Genomic DNA, 20,393 nt, shown 5'->3' on the forward strand with positions numbered 1-20,393 from the left:
CCGAGCGAGGCTTTGGGGTTTGGGGATTATGTAACGGGTGGGAGCCGCGACGGACCGCGCTGACCGCCCCGGCTGTGCCAGGCTGAGCCCCGCGTTCCTTCAGGTGACGTTCCGGCCGCTTTTCCGTGGCTCCTCATGGAGCTGCCCGGGATGCGCGGAGCCCTTGGTTCCGAGAAGCGGCGGATCGGATCGGATCGGATCGCTCCCGCAGCGAGCGAGCAGCCTTGCAGCAGTCCCTCAGTGCGGGGACGCGCTGTTGTCTTTACTTCAGCTCCGTGCTGAGGCGCTCCAGTAAGTGAGGCTCTCTGTTCTCTTTGTGGCCCCCCTCGGCAGGGAGGAGGGCTGTACGATGAGTGGGCCACCAACAGCAGAAGATAACTGTTGGAGGTGTAACCTCGGCAGGGACACAGCGTGGTCGACGGGCAGATGGAAGCATGAGGCTGGTGGTGACCCGTGTCCCTCTCTGAGAGAAACTTCGATGTTTGGGAGTCACAAGGGTTCTTTGGATGCCTTAGGACATCGCATGAAATTCCCTGGAGCTGGTTGTTTTAGAAGAAGTGCTTTTGTTTGCTCGTGTTTAGGTGGTAGTGCATCCATTCCTGTTTTCATCATGCTGGCAGTTATGTGGTCCTTCTGAGCAGGGTGCCCCACTTTCTTTCTCAGTTTGGCATTCAGCACTGATGCTGCCAGTTTGAGGACCTCGGCCTGGAGACACAATTCTTGTTGAGTGATGTCCTGAAAGTCTCGTGGCTATGCTGAGGTTGTTGTAATGTCCCAGTCCTTCATGGGTGGAAGCGTCCGTTTCTGCTCAAAGTACAAACTACCCTGATGCTTCCTAAGGGGCTCTGTAAATTGATACAGAAAATGCACTAAGAATGGTTTGAGTTGGAATGAACCCATAATGGTCACACAGCACAGCTCCCCTGCAGTGAGCAGGAACATCCACAGTTAGATCAAGTTGCTCAGAGCCATGTTCAGCCTGACCGTGAATGTCTCCAGGGATGGGGCATCCACCACTTATCTGGGCAATCAGTTGCAGTGCTTCACTACACTTACCATAAAAAACTTTTTCCTTATATCCAGTCTATGTATCCCCTCTTTTAGTTTGAAACCCTTTCCCCACTCCTATTGCAACAGTCTGCTTAGAAGTCTGTCCCCTTCTTTCTTATAGCCTTTCTTCAGGTACTGAAAGGCTGCTCTCAGGTCTCCCCGCAGCCTTCTCTTCTCCAGGCTGAACAGCCCCAGCTCTCAGCCTGTCCTTGCAGGAGAGGTGTTCCATCCCTTGGATCAGTTTTGTGGCCCTCCTTTGGATGTGCCCTGACAGGTCCTCATGTGCTGAGGACTCCACATCAGGGTGTGGTACTCCAGGGGGGATCTTACCAGCACAGAGCAGAGGGGCAGGATCCCTTCCCTCAGCTTGTTGACAACGCTGCTGTTGGTGTAGCTCGGGTTGCAGTTGCCTTTCTGGACTGTGAAGGCACATTTGCATGAAAGCAAAGGAATGAACGTGTGCGGGGCTAACCTTAAGAATTACAGGCATGGCAGAGGATTTATGCTTCTTGTCACTCACAGGAGCAGTGACCTTGCACCCGCAGCCACTCACCCCTGAGACCTCCCTTTCACCAGGCTTAGCTGGTGGGGAAGAGCTGTTTATTTTGTGCCCTGTGTTTGCAGGCTGGCCCATGTGCATGAGTGAGTTCTCCCTTGAGATGTAGCAGCTGGAAGGCTCTAGTGTGGGAGCAGAGAGAGAGTTTTTGCTTCAGATTCCACCAACTGTTCCCATGGCTGTTTTCTGGTGTCACTGGTGTGTATGAGACCGTCTCTGGGATGCCACCAATAGTCCCACCGGGAGCACCTCATCCACCTGGCAGAGCTAGTGGAAGTCCCCTGGCAGGGTTTGCTGGAGGGATGTGCCTTCACAGCAAGTGGGAGGTGCATGTGCAGGGAGATAGCAGTCTTGTCAGCAAGGGCACTGCTTGAAATTTTATTTCTTGTTCAAAAAAACCTCTGTGGTTACAGATTCTGACTTGACAGCTTTGTAGTAAATCCTGCTCTCTCCTTCAGGAATTGATTGATTTATGAGGGTAAACTGAGCTTCTCTTTTCCAAGCACGAAGAGAACACTTCAGAATGTGTTGCATGCAGAAGGAATCCAGTAGTAATTCTGCCTGGAAGTGGCACTGAAGATGCCTGAGAGGGAGGTTTTCTCTGCCTGTTATATGGTACTGTACCACGAGCCATCCTCCAGGAGCTCTGCAACTGCCTAATCCCACACCTGGTCATCTCTCACCCACTTAGGGGAGCAGCATGAATGTGAACAAGGAGAGAGGAGCTCTCAGTTCTGGTCGGAGCGCTGCCCTTTGCTGGCTGGGCAGCCCTCTGCAGATCAAAGGACATGAGGGTGGGTGCGAGGTGTGCATTTTGCTGCTAATTCCTGCAGTCAGAGGGAGTTACTGCAGGGCAGAAGGTGTGCCAGGGAGCTGTATGCCAGTGTAAGATTGTGTTCATGGCAGCTCCTCTGCTGTGGGTTTCCCTGGTGCTGCAGTAAAAGGCAGCACTGTGAGCAGTGGTGTATGAGCAATAGGGGCACAATCAAAAAGGTGTGTGCTTTGACATAGGATGCCATGGCACGTTGCTGAGAGCTTTCGATGAGGAAATTCTGATCTTTGTCCAAAGTACTCCTATCTGCTACTTACAGGAATAAGTGTGTTATATTTGATAGGGAGTGAACTATGCAGCGTGTTATGTGGAAATGAGGGGAATAGAAAACAGGAAGAAAAATAACTCTGCAGAGGTGTTTTGCTGGGAAACACTATCTGTGGTATAAAACTGGAGCTCTCTGTTGCTTTTATAAATGTTTGTGGGGTTTTTTGGTGGTTTTTTTCTTTTTTTTTTTTTTTGGTAGGACATATAATGGGTCATATGTATAGCTTAGTTTTTTGCTGGCAAGATTATGTCCTGGAAGTCAAACTGGACAGGGGATGAGCAGGTTTAGCAGTAGTTCCTAGGGTATGGTGGAGAGCCTGGGTTGTCTTTCTGCTGTTCCAGTGCACTGGTCATCTGCTCAGCTGAGTGTTTTGTTGGGGAGGTCCCATCTTCCTTGGAAGGGCTTTGGGGAAGGACCAGTTGTTCCAGGGTTGCAACATTCCTTGGAAAGCTCAAGAAATAGTTGCAGGAGTGGAAGTGTAGCCTTAGAATTATTCCCATCTCTTTCCACTTGAGAGTATAATGATGCTCAGGTGAAAAATCATGCTTTTAGTTCAGTGCTGCTGGTTCTGGCATATTGTTTTGTCATTTATTCTTTCGGGATGCAGACCTCAGAAGTGATTTATTTTTTTTCATGCTCACACATGATGCGTTTGCCTGGAGGTGTCCGTCTGCATCAAAACCAGCAGTCCACTTTCTGAAAACATCTTTTATCAGCTGAACCTCAGCTGCATTCATAACAAAGCCACCGCGAGGCCTGAAATCCCCAATTCAGTGCGTGATACGCTTTACAGATGTTTCTATATGAATCATCATAACTTCTATTTTATACTGTAGGTCGTTCTTCTTGGAATGACTCTGTTATAGTTTGCTGCCTTTGTGCTTCATCCTGTTCCTGAATGCAAGTTAATGTAATATTGTGACTGATTCTTAGCAACTGCTGATTTTATATTTTCAGACATTCTGGAGGAAAATTTAGATAAGACTCGCATTCCACTTTCCTAGAGAGATGTTAGAAACAAGACTCCAGCCCAAGGGCTGGGAACTGCAGGTAGACATGGTTGAAATTTCCCTACCCTGAACTCTTCCCCAAACTCTTAGTAAATGTTTTCCGTGTGCCAAAAGGTGAGCTTGCTGCATTGAGTCGTGCAGATTCCTCTCTGGGTTCTGTCTGCCAGTTTTGCTTGCGTTTTGCTCAGACACTTAAAATGAGATATATTTGAAATTAAAGTGCTTATGTTTAAAGCCATGACCTCCCTCCCTGCCACCCCTAGCCCTTTGGTCACTGCTGTCTAAGATTTCATAGCAGGGCTGGCTAGGTGCCTAAAGAATGCCAGTACAGCACATACTGGAACAGGCTGCCCAGAGAGATTGTGGATGCCCCATTCCTGGACGTGTTCAAGGCCGGGTTGGATGGGGCCCTGGGCAGCCTGGTCAGGTATTAAATGGTGGGGGTTAGCAGCCCTGCCTGCAGCAGGGGGTTGGAGCTTCATGATCCTTGAGGTCCCTTCTAATCCAATCCAAGCCATTCTATGACACTGCTGTCGTGCCTGAATGTGAGCTGAGGGTTCCTTTAGAGGAACTCATGCTCTACTATGTGTTCTGAATACAGCCCTGCAGAATGGAGTTCAAAGTAAATCACAGCATTAATTCTCATTTCTAAGGAAAAACAAATCCTTTTATTTAGTAGCTCAGCATTTAGCCTAGTTGCTCACTGAGCTGGGGAGCAGAATTCAAATTGCTGTATCTGTTGCCTGCACAAGGATGCCCTAACTATCGTGCTGGAAGGGAAGGAGGGGAGGAGAAAGAGCTCCACCCTTTTAGCTTGAATTTGAGGATGTCTTTACAGATAATTCAAGGTTCACAGAGCCACAGAAAATATGAAAATCTGATCAGTGTTCTCTGACTCAGTCAGCTGGGTTCTTCTTCACAGCAGTAATTTAAACAAACATTGAATTAACCGGAAAATCTCTGGTATTTAGAAAGTACGATAATGCTTAGGTAGTGGCCTAAGTTGTCCAGGCAGGATGGTCCTCAAATCAACCAGATGGGAACAAATCATGAAGAAGAGATGAAAAATAAGAAAGATTTCTTCTTTGCTAATAGACATTGCTAATTCCCATAGTGGCACTGTAGAGCAGAGTTGTGTGAATGGTTCAGAATGAAGGGCAGGGACACAAGAAAATGTTTTCATTCTCCCAGGAGGTTTGCATGAGGGTAGCAGATATTCTAACTGTTTCTGACAGTTTGCAGCTGGAAAAAAATCCTTGTTAGTGAAAGCAGAACCTATATACATGCAGACCCTGTGTATCACATAGACATCTGATGGCCAGTACAGGTGTCTGTCAGCCAGCATTGGCTTCCTTCCTTTCCTGCTGGTTCTCTGTGATGCTCTGGCTTTCTGCTTTGCATTACTGGAGCAGGGCTGCTTCAGTTCATAGAATCATAGAATGGCCTGGGTTGAAAAGGACCTCAAAGATCATCTAGTTTCAATGTGCTATGTGCAGGGTCACCTACCAGCAGACCAGGCTGCCCAGAGCCACATCCAGCCTGGCCTTGAATGCCTCCAGGGATGGGGCATCCACAGCCTCCTTGGGCACCGTGTTCCAGTGCATCACCAGCCTCTAAGTGAAGAACTTCGTCCTCATATCTAACCTAAACCTCCTCTGTCCCCTAGATAATGCAGGCGCTAGCTCTTTTCAAAGTTAATTTTATACACATTTCAGGAGATGATTTGTTCTTTGTTAATGGCTTAAATTGGTTTGGTTTTGTATATATGTGGGAGATGGCAGTTTTTGTTTGCTACTTTATTCATAGACTTAAACTAGCACCAAAAATTCCGGGGACTTTTGATCTGTTACAGCAATCAGAGAAACCTAATGGAGGTTTCTCCCCCTGATTTGAATAGTTTCTGCTTAAAACGTGAGAAGTGACACTAATGTTTGATTTGTCAAAAAATCTCAGTAAAATATTTTGAAAGCAAGGATTAAAATTTCTGCATCTCTTACTCTGTTCACGACTTTCTCTATTAGCAGAAGGTTCTACGTATTTTTTTGATTCCTTTTCTTTCCCCCAAGGGTTCTGTTGTTTTTTTTTCCCTCTCACAAGATTTCTCTCATGAGATAGGGCTTTTATAGGAGTGAACAGTCGGAAACTGAACTTACGCTTTAGTTCTTCCATGATCTTCTTTGTAAAACAGTTTGAAAGCAACTCAGAAAAGACAGAAGAGATGAGTATTTCCTACTTATTTCACATTTAACGAGGGAAAGGTTTGTGCTCCTTTGATAGCTTAATATAGCAGATTAAGGGTAGGACGTTTACGTAAAAGTTGACTTCCAGGTAGTTTTTAATGGATATGGTTATGCAAAAGATTTAAAAGTAGTAAAAGTGAATCTCATTCTCTTTGAAAACATGGAGATCTTCTGTTGGAAAATCAGGTTTTTGCCATCATCTTAAAAATAACACTCAGTAGCACAGACAGAATTAAATATTAGCTGGCTGTCATTAGTTATTTGCCTCATAATAAAAGAAGATCTAAATAAGAGTTAGCAGTGCATTAAATACCTTTCTGGGATATAAATTATTTAAGAATACATGGCAGATTTTAAATGCACACTGACATTCCCCTTGCACGTAGACATGTAATACCTACACTAAAAAGGTTGAATTAGAAGATACTGGTAGAGAAACAATGACATAGCTTAAAAAATGAGAGGAAACAGTGCCAAAAAGGTTATTTAAAGCGGATTTATTCAAGTGAGGGACTGTGGATTACAAGGTACCAAACGCTCTCTGTTTCTGTACTTTGACAGCGATCTCTTTTTTACCTGCAGAACTAATACTGTTGCTTTGAAATTAATTATGAATTGTCGGTGGCTCTTTAGCGGTGTGTTGCACGATGCAAGAGCACAGCTGAGTGGAATGACAGAAAACAGGATAAGAAAAAGAATTAGTAAGTAGAAGAGCTGAAAGCGTTGTGTTTTGGAAGTCTTCCCAGTGCAAAGATTGGCTCCTAGCTGCAGTAGTTAAGGGTTGGTACAGCTTTCTCCTGTAGGGAAGCAGTGCTGACATTTTACCCAAGGATGCTGATGTCATTTAGGAGCATTAATCAATGTATCCAATATGTAAAGTGTTGCTTGAGAGGGGGGAAGTTAATCTGTCTTCCCTACGTGGTGTGGACTGTAAAAACCAGTAGAGGCAGTGTAAGGTAAGGTAAAGGGAAGAGCTTTCCAGTGGTATGATGAAGCACTGAGTCTCATCACCTGTAAGGGCTGTGGAGCCTCTGTGATGTTTAAGAACAGATGAGACAAATATTGGTCAGGTTATATTGAAGTGCCATCTCCCCAGCTGTGGGGCTGGCTAGGGGAGGGACTGCTTTGTAGACCCTTCCTGTGCATTGTCCAGTGGAGGCACAGACCCTTTGTAGTCCAGATCACTGACATCAAACTTGCTTTTTGAAGGTCCTTTCCCCACAACATCACAGGCACAGATTTTCTGTGACTCAGTACCTCTTTGAAGTAGTGTTAGGAGTAGGAGCTCCATTTCGTGCCTAAGTGAATGGGGAGCAGTTGCAATGTAAGTTTTGTTGAAACAGAAATTGGCTGTATGTGACCTGAGAGTAATGCATGATGCCTGTTTTGAGAACTGATAGGGTTGCTGGCTGTGCTCATGTAACCTGTAGCACTTATTTTCTGGGAGAGCTGTGCTGGGGAACCTCTAGATTACGTCTTTGATAACAGAAAATTGGAGTTTTGCATATAGGTGTATTTGAAACTCACTGGAATAGAGTTTGATCCATTCATTCCAACAGCCTGAAGACAGTCCAGGACAGATCACACGAGGGCTGAAGCAGTAGAGGACAGAACAGTGCTTACTGCTTGCAGCAGCCAGGTTTGTTTTGCTGGAAACATTGAATCCCAAATAGGAATGCATCAACATCAGGCTGCAATAACACTAGGATGGTTGTTTTAGCACTGAAGCCTTTTCACTGTAAAGAAGTAGGAGTCTACTTCCTTCTCTCTGTCATTTACCTTCTTTCCCCTAAGGCTTCTTTATTTTCTCACTGGCTTGACATCTTACCCATCCATCAGTCCAGCACATCCCATTAAGTAGCTTTCCTTGATTGACTGAGATGCTTTTTTTAGCAATGCTTTTAACACTATCTCTTTTATTACTCAACTACATTTTCTGCATTTTCACTTGTTATTCTTTAGCGGTTCCTGTGTTACTACTATATCTGCTGCCATGTTCCCGTCACCTCGTTGGGATTTCTGCTGTCAGTTGTTAATGCTCTCTCTGTCATTTCCTTACCTACTCCTTCCTAGTCTTCCTTTTGGCTTATTCTACCATCTTAGTGTCCTTTTCCCCACCTTCCGCCACCCAGAACATCACTCTCTTCTGTGTCCCAACCAAATTAAGGGTAGGAAAAAGCATTTCCAGAAGGAGATTCATCTTACCTTAAGGCAGCTGTCTAGGCCAGACGGGATGAATCACATTGGCATATTTGTATCTCTGCTCATTAACTATCAAAGTCGAACTAGGATAAACGAGATGCCTGACTTGCAAAGAGTTCCCTGTAAGTACGATGAATCTCATTCTTGTACACTGCCAGGACTTAAAAGCACTCAATGATAAGAGAGCATGTGATGCCACATTAAAATGACAGCTAGAAGAGCAATTTAGGAAGCTGTTTGTCATTTATAGGATTTGGATAGTTGCGTAACCCACAGCAGCAAAGCTGTTTAGAATTAGCATGTTTCTGAATCGCCTTTTTGTTTGATAGTGTCAAATTCCAGCTGCAAGCTGACCTTTTAATCCAAATGTGGCTTTCACAGAATCATACATAAATATAACCATAATGCATCAGTATGTTAAATGCAGTAATGCTATTCTCAGAAGATTGAAAGAAATATTCCCACTTCCATCTGCCTAGCACATCCCGAGGCTGCCAGGTATTTCAGAATTAGCATAAATAGTGGTCTAGATGTGCTCTGGCTGTTTGTACTGAAAGGGATTGTTGCATTCTTGACACATGCTTATTTCATTCTCCACAAATGGAACCTGTGAGAATAAGGAAAGCAACACAAGGGCAAAATAAAGAGCTCTGTAAACGTTTACCTATTTTCTTCTGATGTATGGTGGCTTTAATGGCTTAACTTGCAGACACAGAGACAGACCCAAGGCTATAATAATTCTTGGGTCATTTTGTGCTGATTTCATGAGGTCAGTGAGATACTCTGGAGTAACAAGATTTTGCTACACACTTTGTAAAGTGAGATATTAATGTAAATCTCTCTGGCTCTGTTAGAGTGAATGCTGTAGCCAGTATTCACCCAGTGCAGAAGTGTTGTGTGACCTGGCTCAGTTTGCAGCATAGCTACACAAATGTGGGAAAAGGCCGAGCTTGGGCTTACTGCCCTGGTGTAGCTGGGGGCATGCTTGTGCTTACCTGGGGGCACTTTGTGCTTGCTGTGGGTGCAAACAGACAGCTGGCACAGAGCAGCTGGAGCACTGTAAATCAGTACACTGATAAGTTGGTCCTGCAGCCAGTGCAGCCATATGCTCAAGTACGCGTTGGTGCTGATAGATAAGAGGTGAGGGGATATCTGTGTTCATCCTGCAGATAGCACCAGCTTAGTGTAGTAGGATGTGTGGCTTGATCATGCCCTGCAAACTTACTGGAAAGTTGGCTGTATAGACAAGCCTGACAGGATCATGCCTTTTGTCCATATCCCATGGCTTTGGATGTTAACACCATTAGAAAAAATTGCAGTGTGGATGTATCATTAAAATTGCTAAAATCATGAAGATGCACTGACCCTGACATACCGGAATTCAGCATCTTACATTGAAGAAACAAGGCAGTAAGTAGGATTGCAACCCTGGACATCATGAGAGCCAAATTTGACTTCTTCAAGGACCTGCTTGGAGGTATCCCATGGGTTGGAACATTGGAAGTAAGGAAGCCCAAGAGAGTTGGTTGACATTCAAGCACCACTTCCTCCAGGCTCAAGATTGGTGCATCCCTAACAGTAAGAAATCAGGCGAAGGAGGCAGGAGACCCCATGAGCGAGGAGCTCATGGAAAAACTCAAACGGAAGAAGAAAGTCTATGGAATGTAGAAAAGGTTTTTAGCCACATGAGAGAAACATGGCAGCCTGGTGAGACCACATTTGGAGTACTGTGTCCAGTGCTGAGCTCCTCAGTTCAAGAAAGAATGGGAGCTTCTAGAGTCCAGCAGAGGGCCACAAAGGTGATGATTGGGCTGGAGCATCTCCCTTATGAGGAAAGGCTGAGAGACATAGGACTGTTCGGCCTGGAGAAGAGAAGACTCCAAGGGGAAGACTGCTTATAAATATCTAATGGGTGACAGTCAAGTAGACGCAGCCATGCTCTTTTCAGTGGTGCCCAGCAATGGGAAGCACATTGGGAAGCACATTGGCAGTGGGCACAAACTGAAAGTTCCATATGTTCTTGAGGCAAAACATCTTTACTTGTAAAGGTGACAGAGCACTGGAACAAGCTGCCTAGAGATGTTGTGGAGTCTGGAGATATCTTCCCTGGAGATATTCAAAACCCACATGGATGCTTTCCCATGTAACCTATTCTAGGGAACCTGCTTTGGCAGGGGGATTGGACTCGGTGGTCTCCAGAGATTCCTTCCAACCACTACAATTCTGTGAGGTTTGACTGATTTCTTTATCAGAACAGTTGATTGCTAATTCTGATTTTCTAAATGGAAAAGTGGGAGATATGGGGAAAATAATCTGAAGCGGGCAGGGGCAATAAAACAGTCAGTGGTTTGGACACAGAAGATGCACAAAGAGTTGGAAGGAGAGGAGGTGTACAGTGCTCTTCTGTGTGTGCATACACAGCTGATTTCTAAATATGTATTTTATGTGCTCCCTATATTCACTTAAAAATCTGCTAATGTTTCTAACTTAAAAATGTGACCCAGAGTGAAGTGCTTTCTTTGTGTTTTTTTTTTTTTTTCTGGTGGATCTCCTGGGAGTCTAGATGATACATATGATAAATCTTTCACCTTGACAGAAAGAGAGGCAAGTGTTTAATATTTAACCAAGGTTGTCTTTCACTTGAACATCTATCTATAGGAGAGTGCATTACAAATAAGTAGAATTGTATTTGTTTTTGCAAAGATGAGTGTTTGAGAGGAGAAAGGGATTGCATTTCCCTAAGGAACGGGCCTCAACTATTCTAGAAGATGAGATTGTTTTAAAAATCAATCAAATTAAGCCTGTGTTACAGTGGGATAGCTTGATACTTGCTTAAAAAGAACCATTTTTAAGTACAGTAGTTAAGCCAGTGTGGTACAGCCGGGCAAATTGCAGTGCCTGCGCTGTCCATTCTGCACCTGGCTCCTCAGTCCTCACTGCACATCAACGTTTAAGTCATGTTACCTTCCCTTTCACTGCAGAAATTGGGCCGCTGACCAGCGTGCTGAATTCCAAGAACCCCAGTCTGACACACTTGTTGCTAAAGAGTCATTTTCCACTCTGCAATCTCCTGTGGGATAGATGAGGCCAGCATTTACAGAATTACTTGTAGTTATATTGGAAACAAACTCCCACACTGCCTTTGCCATGCCCAGAAACTCAGCAGTTCTTTCTGAAACAACATGTAAATGTTTAAAGGCATGGCCCAAACTTTTTTTTTTTAATTTTTTATGAGCCTATAATAGTTGTAACCTCTTTTGTACAGATCTACTGTAGTGCAGGCAAGGAGAGAGTTGTGTGTCACAGTTTTTAATTGTACGTGTCTTAATGAAGTGTGCATTTGCTAATCATTCCTATAATTGTTTATCTCGCCATGCTGCTACACTACATAAGCAATCTATAGAAATATACTTACTGAAAGAGTGCCAAACACCACACACCTTTAAAACAAACATGAAAGCAAGTACCATTTTTTCCATGGCTTTCAATTTTTTTCTTATAAAAACATGAATAGAGTATTTCTGGTAGGGCGGAGGTGCCTACTGGAAGAGAGCTGGAGCTCTCACAGAAAATGAGTAGGCCTTTGCAGCTTCCAAATGCTTACCCTGTTGGGCTGAAATCTGCAAGCAACCGTTGCTTTTAAATGACTATTACAGAGGATTAACGCGTAGGCTTCACACCAACACTTACAGAAGAACTTTCTAGGAATACTGCAGGAAATCATGCTCTGCTCACCTCTTGCAGATGCGCACAACCCGCAAGGTGTCGGTGTGGCCTGTGGGGCTGGTCGGGGGACGGCGGTATGAGCGTCCGGTGGTGGAGAACGGCAAGGTCGTCGGGTGGTACACAGGCTGGAGAGCTGACAGGCCCTTCGCCATCGACATGGCCGGTAAGTGCTAAGCTTCGTGCTGTATGAATGACAGAAAGCTCGTCGTGCCTGTTCTTACATTTTTTTGCGAGTGGGACAGAAACGTACATCCCTGGAGGCATTCAGGGCCAGGCTGGATGTGGCTCTGGGCATCCTGGTCTGGTGGTAGACGACCCTGCACATAGCGGTTGGGTTGAAATTAGGTGATCATTGCGGTCCTTTTCAACCCAGGCCATTCTATTATCTCAATGTAAGCAGATTTTAAAGCTTCTCAAGCAAATCTGCTGTTCATAGTGCTATAGCATTAAATATCCTAGAAGTCTTAGTTTGCACACCTCATTTAATTAAGTTGCTTCTTGGTGATGGCGCAGCTTACTTTCACTTGCTTGTAATTGCATGTGGCAACTTGGCTTTTATGTTGAATGGATTGTTTTTCTGGAATGAGTTAATTGTAAATCAATTCATCCAGTTAATTTTTGCAGGGAGCCTTGCCTTGCCTTGAGTCATCCATCTGCAGCAGACAGTATAAATGGAGACCCTTCTTAGACCTCATGTTGTAAAACGCTACTTTATCATGACATAATTCATTGTTTTATTGGCTATTTGGAGTGATGGTGATAACTGTAGATGGATATAGTATGAAATGCTGGGCTTAGGGGGAAAAAAATCACTGACAGCTATAGCGTAGCAGAAGGCAGAAAAGCTTCAAAATTGATCTAATCAATCTTCCACTGGGAAGTTAGCACACCATGCAGCTCTGTCTTGCTGTCAGTCCATGCTTAGGCACTCTTTCCTGTATATTCACAACTGCCACATGAATCATTGCTGTGCCAAATTTTGATTTCTAGTGCAGCAGCAGCTGGTTTCCCAGTGTGATACAGTATTTGCACTTCAGCAGTTTTGAAATAGGTTGCTCTGAAAGTAATGCCTCCTATTTATTTCCATAAAAACTGTAGCAGCTAGAAAGAGCGCAATAATGCTGTTTGATGGAGTAAATTCTCTGCTGCAAAACAGTATTTTTCAACATAGTCACTATCATTAGCTATGTATTTTTGCTAATGATGAACAAGAGCCTGCATGCTGCACTCACAAACATGTGCATGGCCATCCAGAATGTGGTTTGTCTTTCATGTTGCTGTCACCACTGCTGAAACGCACCACCCACCTCCTCACTGTGGTCACATCCACTGTTTGATCTCTATAAATGTTCAGCAGGCGTCAATGAATGTCAGTGGGTGCCATTTTTCCATGTGGAGGAATTCAGTGACACACCTTTGCTTCATAGGCACTTCTGAGTCAGATTCCATGTTTGCTGTTGTTACACAGCAGCAACATGGAACAGAATACTGGTGGGAAGTTTCAACCTCTACTGCAATACCACCAACATTCACCTCCCATATTGTGGGCTAACATAATAAAATAGGAGGTATTACTTTTGGAGCAGTCCCTGGATATTCATAGAGGAGAGGGATGGGGGAAAATACAGGGACAAGAATGGGGTAGAATTAGCCAGCAGCTTTCATTTTTTTGAGACCTTTATGTCTTGGGAGTGGAAAAAGGACAGTGCTTTCCCATCTCGAGAGTTTTCTTTTTTAATGGATTGAGGTGTTCGATGAAAAGTGGTAAAGTATCAACAGGTGAATTTTTCTACGCTGTAGAAATCATTCAGGTTACTGGTATTCCTGGCATGAGAGCATAGAGGTAGAGGTATCCTTCGGGGGAGATTGAATTCTGCCTGTCCCTACAATCATGCTTCTGTGAGAATAGTCTGCATGTGGATTATAGATACATATTCTGTGCTGCAGAAAGGCATTATAAGGATGATAGCACGGTTCATAATTTATTAGCAGCAGACAAAAAGCCATTACGCTACATTAGGCAAGGGACAAACCCTGAAAGGAGGAGATGTGTGGAAAGCTCATGTCATCTTTGCTTACAGCTTGCAGTTGCTGCTGCAACGCTGGCTCATGGGACAGGCAGCTCCACGGGCATTACCTGCTCCTCTACCTACAGAGGTCTTGGAAGGGAGGGGCTATGGAGACAGAGGTACAAGGGCTAAGAGTGTCAGAAATCATTGTAGAATCACAAATAAGGAGGTGCTGCTTTGGAGAGAACTTTATTAGTCCAACAAATATAACACAAACATTTGAATTACATTTTAATATCATTATTTCAGTAAAAAGGGAAAGCACATGAACTTCTTATTCTAGACTTGAAGGTATGGGGCCAAATTCATATCTCCCATGGGTCATGTGGGGCAGGTTCTGCTGATTTCATGGGGATCAGCTGATACCCTCCCTAGCCAACTTCTAGATTCTTCTTTGAAATGTCACATTTTATCAGTGAGGAAAACATAGGTTATTTCTTTCTAGAACTTTGTGGCTGACACAGTTATTCCCCAGTGCTAAATTGCATTCAGAAAGCAGAGTAGCTGTTTCCTGTGTTCCTTATTGTCAGGCAACCACCAGAGCATACAGATGAGTTCTGGTATTTTTAAAGTACCGCCTGAGTTCTAACAGTAGGTGGTTTGCAGAGTGTGAGGAGGAAGGGAGGAAAAGAGAAAGAGAATTGGGTGTTGTAAGCAAAACATAACACTGAGTCTGAGCTAGTAGGAAAAGGGGGTAAGAAATGACTGCAAATGTGTTGAGAGCATTTGGATTTTAGAGCAGAGGGAGTGTGGCTGAGGGTATGGGGCCAAGGGGAAGGAGGAGAAAATGAACAGTTTGCCTGGAAAACAGACGTCTGAGTGCACGCTCAGAAGAGAGGAAGGCGAGTAAATAATTATTTTGTTGTTGTTCCTCTCAGCTCTGCCCACAAGAAGCAGGGGAGAGGAGAACCGGGGGGAATATGGAGTTGCAGTTTGCTCTCACTCCCAGTAAGCGTGTTTGACCCGTCCCCAGAACTCTGTAGTACCATAAGCACCCCTTGTTTTCCACAACACAGTTAAATGCTTCCTTGCTCAAGCCTGAGCACCAGGGCTGTGTGTCCGTGTGTTCAGTTTTGGCTGCAGAAAGCGGGGCTCAGCATCTGCAGCATGAGCTGTTGTCTCTCCTCTCTGTGCATCCTCTGCAGCTGATTTAAAGGGCATCTTCAGTTATATAAAATGCAAACCTCAAGTAGGGAGGTTGGTGTGGCAGCAAAGTCAAAACTATCCTTGAATTTCTAAGGTAAGTTCTACCTATTTATTTGTTTTTAAGAGAATGGTAAACGGTATTTCTTTTTGGCTGAAATTCAACCTTACTTATTGCTTTGGAAAGATATTACCTAGATCTGCTGAAGAAATGTTTTTGTAGTTTTCAGTGAAAACAACACTTGGCTGGATTCTGCAATAAATATTATTGGTGCTTTTAGCTAGGCTATGATAATATTTTATTAAACAGAGCTAAGCAAATTCTGTATCCATTACATGAAAGTAATAGGAGTTGGGCTCTTGTATAACACAAAGAAATTCATTTAAGAAAATGTTCTTTTAGATATGGACAAACATTGCCCAAAGGTTAGAAAGGGAAACAAACTGTCTATTCGAATGTGCAGACCTAAGGCTTTAAAAGTATTATTAAAATATGGGTTAAACGTGAACTAAGGAAAACTAGTTTAAAAAAAAAAAAGGTTGTTGTACTACCATGTCAGAAAGTAAGAAGAATGGCAGTGAATCATCACTCTGGGCAGGTCTCACTTCGATCCATGCAAAACATACCCCAAGATACCTTTTGTCACTGGTATTTCTGTTACAGACTGATCAGAATCTGACTGTGATAGCAGTGAAGCATTTTTGTTCCTGGTGACTCTAGCCAAGGCGCTCTTATTAGAGTAGGCTGACTAAAAAAATAACGTGACAGACCCCAGCTCAATCCCCTTTTTATGGGAGTGCCATAGTAAAGGAAATGGAACCAATAGTTGGTTGCCTTGATGTAGAACTACCTGAGAAGGTAAGCAGATGGAAGATGAGTAACTTTAACCAAACAAACTATGAAAACAACTGTTGCTTAAAAATACACTATACATACTATATATGGCCAGATAAGTTCATAGAATCATGAATGGCATGGGTTGGAAGGGACCTCAAGGACCACCAAGCTCCAACCCCCTGCCACAGCTAGGGCTGCCAACTGCTAGATCAAGTACTAGATCACATTGCCCAGGGCCCCATCCAACCTGACCTTAAACACCTTGGAAATGGGAGTGTTGTTCCCCATTTTCCAGTCCCCAGGGATTTTGCCTGACTTTTCAAATAAGATGGAGAGCAGCTTGACAACCAGCTCAGCCAGCTCCCTTAGGATGCTGGGATGTGTGCCATCCAGCCCTATAGACTTGCACACGTTCAGTCTTGTGAGTCGGTCTCAGCTTTGCTCCGTCCTTACCGTGAGGGAGGAGTTTGCTCCCAGTTCCCAGCTGAAGTCAGCCTGCTGTGCTTATCTTAATCTCAAGCTCTGCAAATACTTATAGTGTCTACAAGAACATACAGGAACTCCTTTAGACAGATTCTGGACCTAGACAGCCTGATGCAGATATGAACTCTAATATGTCATTTCACTGATATCTAAAGGAATGCAGCCCATAACAAGAACACTTGTAGGCTTTTGGAGAATTTGAAAAATCTCAATGGAGTGTCACACATAGAAACAAAAAATTTCAGGTTATCAGTAGCCACTTGGGCAACTGAAGCGAGTGCACTGTGTTGTTTATTATAGACCTGATTTTAAATCTTCTGTGACACTTATTGATTTACTTATGGCTTGTTCCCAGTGCAAGAATTGTTGTTTCTTTTTTTACCACCCATGAAAACTAGTTGGATCATGAATCTCATAATGTCAGGACTGTTCAAGGAAAAGTGATGTGTGCTTTATATTAGCGTTCCAGCAGCTGCTTCAGGTATACAGATTAATCTATACCTGTGAATCACTGGGCAAGCACATTTTGGAGTCATTCATTGTGCTCTGAGTCCCTCTGCTAAGGCCCAAGCAACCACCTGTTCCTTGGATTTTGCAGTAGTATGCCATCTGTATTACATCTCATCTTTCTCCCGATTCTTCTCAGAAAAGAAGCTGTCTATTAATGACACTGGAGAACATGGCATATTTTGTCTGAAAAAGCTGCAAAATGGACGTACAAAGAAATCTTGACTGGCTGTGGCAGATGATAAACTCAAAACCCCCACCCTGACATCAAAGGATGTAAGAACTTCTTCAGAGATTGCCGGGTTTAACCTAGAGAGTCTCTTTCATGGTAAATTAATTGCCAGCAGAGTTCTCTGTTCTAACATATAAAAACATGTGGCAGAGCACCTCTACTGCACTGCAACTCAAATGGTGCGTTACCTGAAGAGGAAGGAAGCAGACTTCGAGTCACGGTATGGTTGACGAGTCAAAGGCAGTATCTTAAACTGCATGGAAACCAGCATATCAGTGTCACCATCAGCACTAAGCTTTAGCATTTATTCACTCTGGAAATGATAAAAACTCAGTTTCTGGCTTGCCTTCAGCTACTATGCTATCTGGAGCATTCAGGAGGCAGAGCTATTAATCGCAGCAACTAAATCTTGAAAGGCGGTCTAACCGGGTAAAGAAAAATGTTTCCATCATTTAACAGAAGCTGTTAATCCAACACAAGTCAAAGCGTGAATTAACAGGTTCCAGAGAAAGCAGCACAGATGTAATCTTTGCTGTGTCTTCCAGATGCCTCATCCTCCAACAAATTCATTCTTATCTAGGTGGCTCATCAGCCAATTAGATGTCATTTACAGCTTTGCATCAAACAGAAACAGCAAAACACCATGTTACAGTTTGGCTATAAGCTTGTCCTGTGGTATTTCATGTGATTAAGCTTAGTATTGACTTCGTAGAAATAGTGTGTGTAGCACTGTCTGGTTATGCTATACTGGAGATGTTACTTCCACCAAGGAATTATGTGAAATTAGAATTCCTAAGCAGCAGTGGCTACTGTCACTGGCCTATTACCATGGGATTATTATCTACTAGGGGAAGGAACTAGTGCTGCTGTGGTTAACCCTTCACCATCTCACTTCTTTTTGATGCCATAATGTTCCGCCTGTGATGGAGTGAACTGGAAGTTGGCACTAGAAAATGGTTTCCATTTCAAGTGCTTTGAAAGTTTATCTACATAAATACATCAATATGTGAAACTGAAGCAGTTGTAAAGCAGAGCTGAAGAACCAGATAGCCAAGGGGAGAGGTCTCCTTGAACTTTTTTTTTCAAGTTGCTACTTATTGAAAACCCTAAAGATACACAAAGAATGTATGACCACTGATAAGGGAAACAAACCTCAGGCCAGTCAGCGTGCAGTACTCCATGTCCTTACGCACAACAGCTTAATAATTTGACTTTATTCCGTGCCTGAAAAATGGGAGGGTTTTTGGAACCCACATTGTGCCCCTCACAATCATGTGACAAAGACCTGGACAGCATTGAGGGCCTGTAGCCTGCTGTAGACAAATCCCACTGAGGGAGGGAAGTCCAAATCTGTCATCATTCTTCTCCCTGCTGGCCCCTGCTAAGGCCAGCCAATAACAGAATCATCACAGAATAGAATCATACCATCTCCAAGGTTGGAAAAGCCCCACAGGATCACCCAATCCAACCATCCACTGATCACCAATAGTTCTCACTAAACCATGCCCCACAACACAACGTCCGAATGTTCCTTGAACACCTCCAGGATCGGTGACTCCACCACCTCCCGGGGCAGCCTATTCCAGTGCCTAACAGAGAACTGCTGGGTGCAGCACTGCTTCTAGCAGGTGGGGCAGCCTACACTCTATCAGAGGAAGTTACGCTTTTTTTTAAGTTTTTAATTAGAAAAATCTTAATACTGGCTTTAGAATTAAGTACTCTTGCAGTTTTCCAGAACAGATGTCAAAACATTTGCAAAGAGACAGCTGGAACCACTGTGAACTGACAAAAAACCATTTATTTAGTAGACTTGCTCTTAGATACAAGGCTATACAAACGTAATTTTCCTTTACAAGTGTATCAGGCTGACTTTTGAGTCATCCTTAAAGAAGTTTACACGTGACTGAATCCTGCTGAATAACAACTTCAAATTTCTATAACCACTGGCAAATTGGAGATGCACGAGAGCTGCTTCAGAAAGGGTGAGCTTGTTCAAATCACTGATTTCTCAATTTAGCTCCCTTTGAGGGACCTAATGTATATTATTAGGGAGAAGGCACTGCAAACAAGCACTGATGAGATCCTTTGATAGTGCTGTGCAACACCTGGATCAGCTACAGACTATCCTGCATGTGGCCATTTAGATGAATGGTTCAGAAGTCCCCAGTAGCCACAGGATGTAGAAGGCCAACATATACCATGTATGAATTGTCTTCCATCAGCAATGTTAAAAATCTCTAGAGACAACAGCTGCTTTGTTTAAGTAACATTCTAATCCTTTTTTTCCGGATTCTCACCCTCAAACCAAGAAATACTTTTTCAGTGTGGATACATCTTATTTTATAGTTAAAATTCAGTTTTATTTCTTAATTAGAAGGAGAAAGGGAAGATTAAAAAAAAAAATTCTCTTTATGACAGGAAATTGATGGACTGTTGAAAATCTGAGTGCAGCTTCAGGGTAAAAGAAAACAATGCAGGCTGTCCTATCCTACCAAACACTGTCTACTCATATAATCAAACATTTTTTAAAAGGTGTATGGAGTTTTGTAGGCTAAGTGTAACTTGCCTACAAAAAAACTGTGCTTTTTCTTAACCATTTTGTTCTTCCTTTCTTCAAGGATTTGCTGTGAGCCTTCAGGTGATTCTGTCACATCCAAAGGCCGTATTCAAGCGTCGTGGTTCTCAGCCAGGAATGCAAGAATCTGATTTTCTGAAACAGATAACAACAGTGGAGGAACTGGAGCCAAAAGCAAACAACTGCACAAAGGTACCCATTTATTTTCTAAAAAGGTTCTCAGTGGTCTTCGTAGAGGACCGTACTAACAAAGTGTTATTTTATAGGTTCTTGTGTGGCACACACGAACAGAAAAGGTCAATCTAGCTAATGAGCCAAAATATCATCTGGACACAGTCAACATTGAGGTATGATCCTGAGACGAGTCACACAGTGCAGCGGATGTGTTGGAAAGTGCTCCAATTCAGCCCCTGTAACAGCCTGCAGGTGTGAGATTTTTAGGTCACCCGGTGGACTTCTGTGGAAACAAAAGAAAGTTGTCAGATATTCTATTAAGCAAATCAAATGGGTGTGCTTTGTTCTAACTTGTTTGCATGCATTTCTGAACTCATCTTAATAAACTGACACTTACCTTTGCTGTAAGGCTGTTTCCACATAGTAAAAACAATCAATCAATCAAAACATGACTGCAATGGAATATTGTCAAAATCATCATGTATGTA

The 20,393-nt window shown here is 43.5% G+C and overlaps 1 protein-coding gene across 1 annotated transcript; it reads left to right on the forward strand.

Annotated features, from left to right (window-relative positions):
- The first annotated feature begins 11,863 nt into the window (after positions 1–11,863).
- On the forward strand, positions 11,864–20,233 carry B3GAT2 (beta-1,3-glucuronyltransferase 2). The gene is made up of 3 exons (XM_019613177.2): positions 11,864–12,047; positions 19,775–19,923; positions 19,998–20,233. Exons 1-3 carry the CDS (start codon positions 11,903–11,905, stop codon positions 20,082–20,084), a joined length of 381 nt encoding a protein of 126 aa, XP_019468722.1. The 5' UTR covers positions 11,864–11,902; the 3' UTR covers positions 20,085–20,233.
- Positions 20,234–20,393: the final 160 nt, after the last annotated feature.

Source organism: Meleagris gallopavo, chromosome 2 (genome assembly GCF_000146605.3).
Source record: "Meleagris gallopavo isolate NT-WF06-2002-E0010 breed Aviagen turkey brand Nicholas breeding stock chromosome 2, Turkey_5.1, whole genome shotgun sequence".
In the NCBI taxonomy this organism is placed as follows: Eukaryota; Metazoa; Chordata; class Aves; order Galliformes; family Phasianidae; genus Meleagris; species Meleagris gallopavo.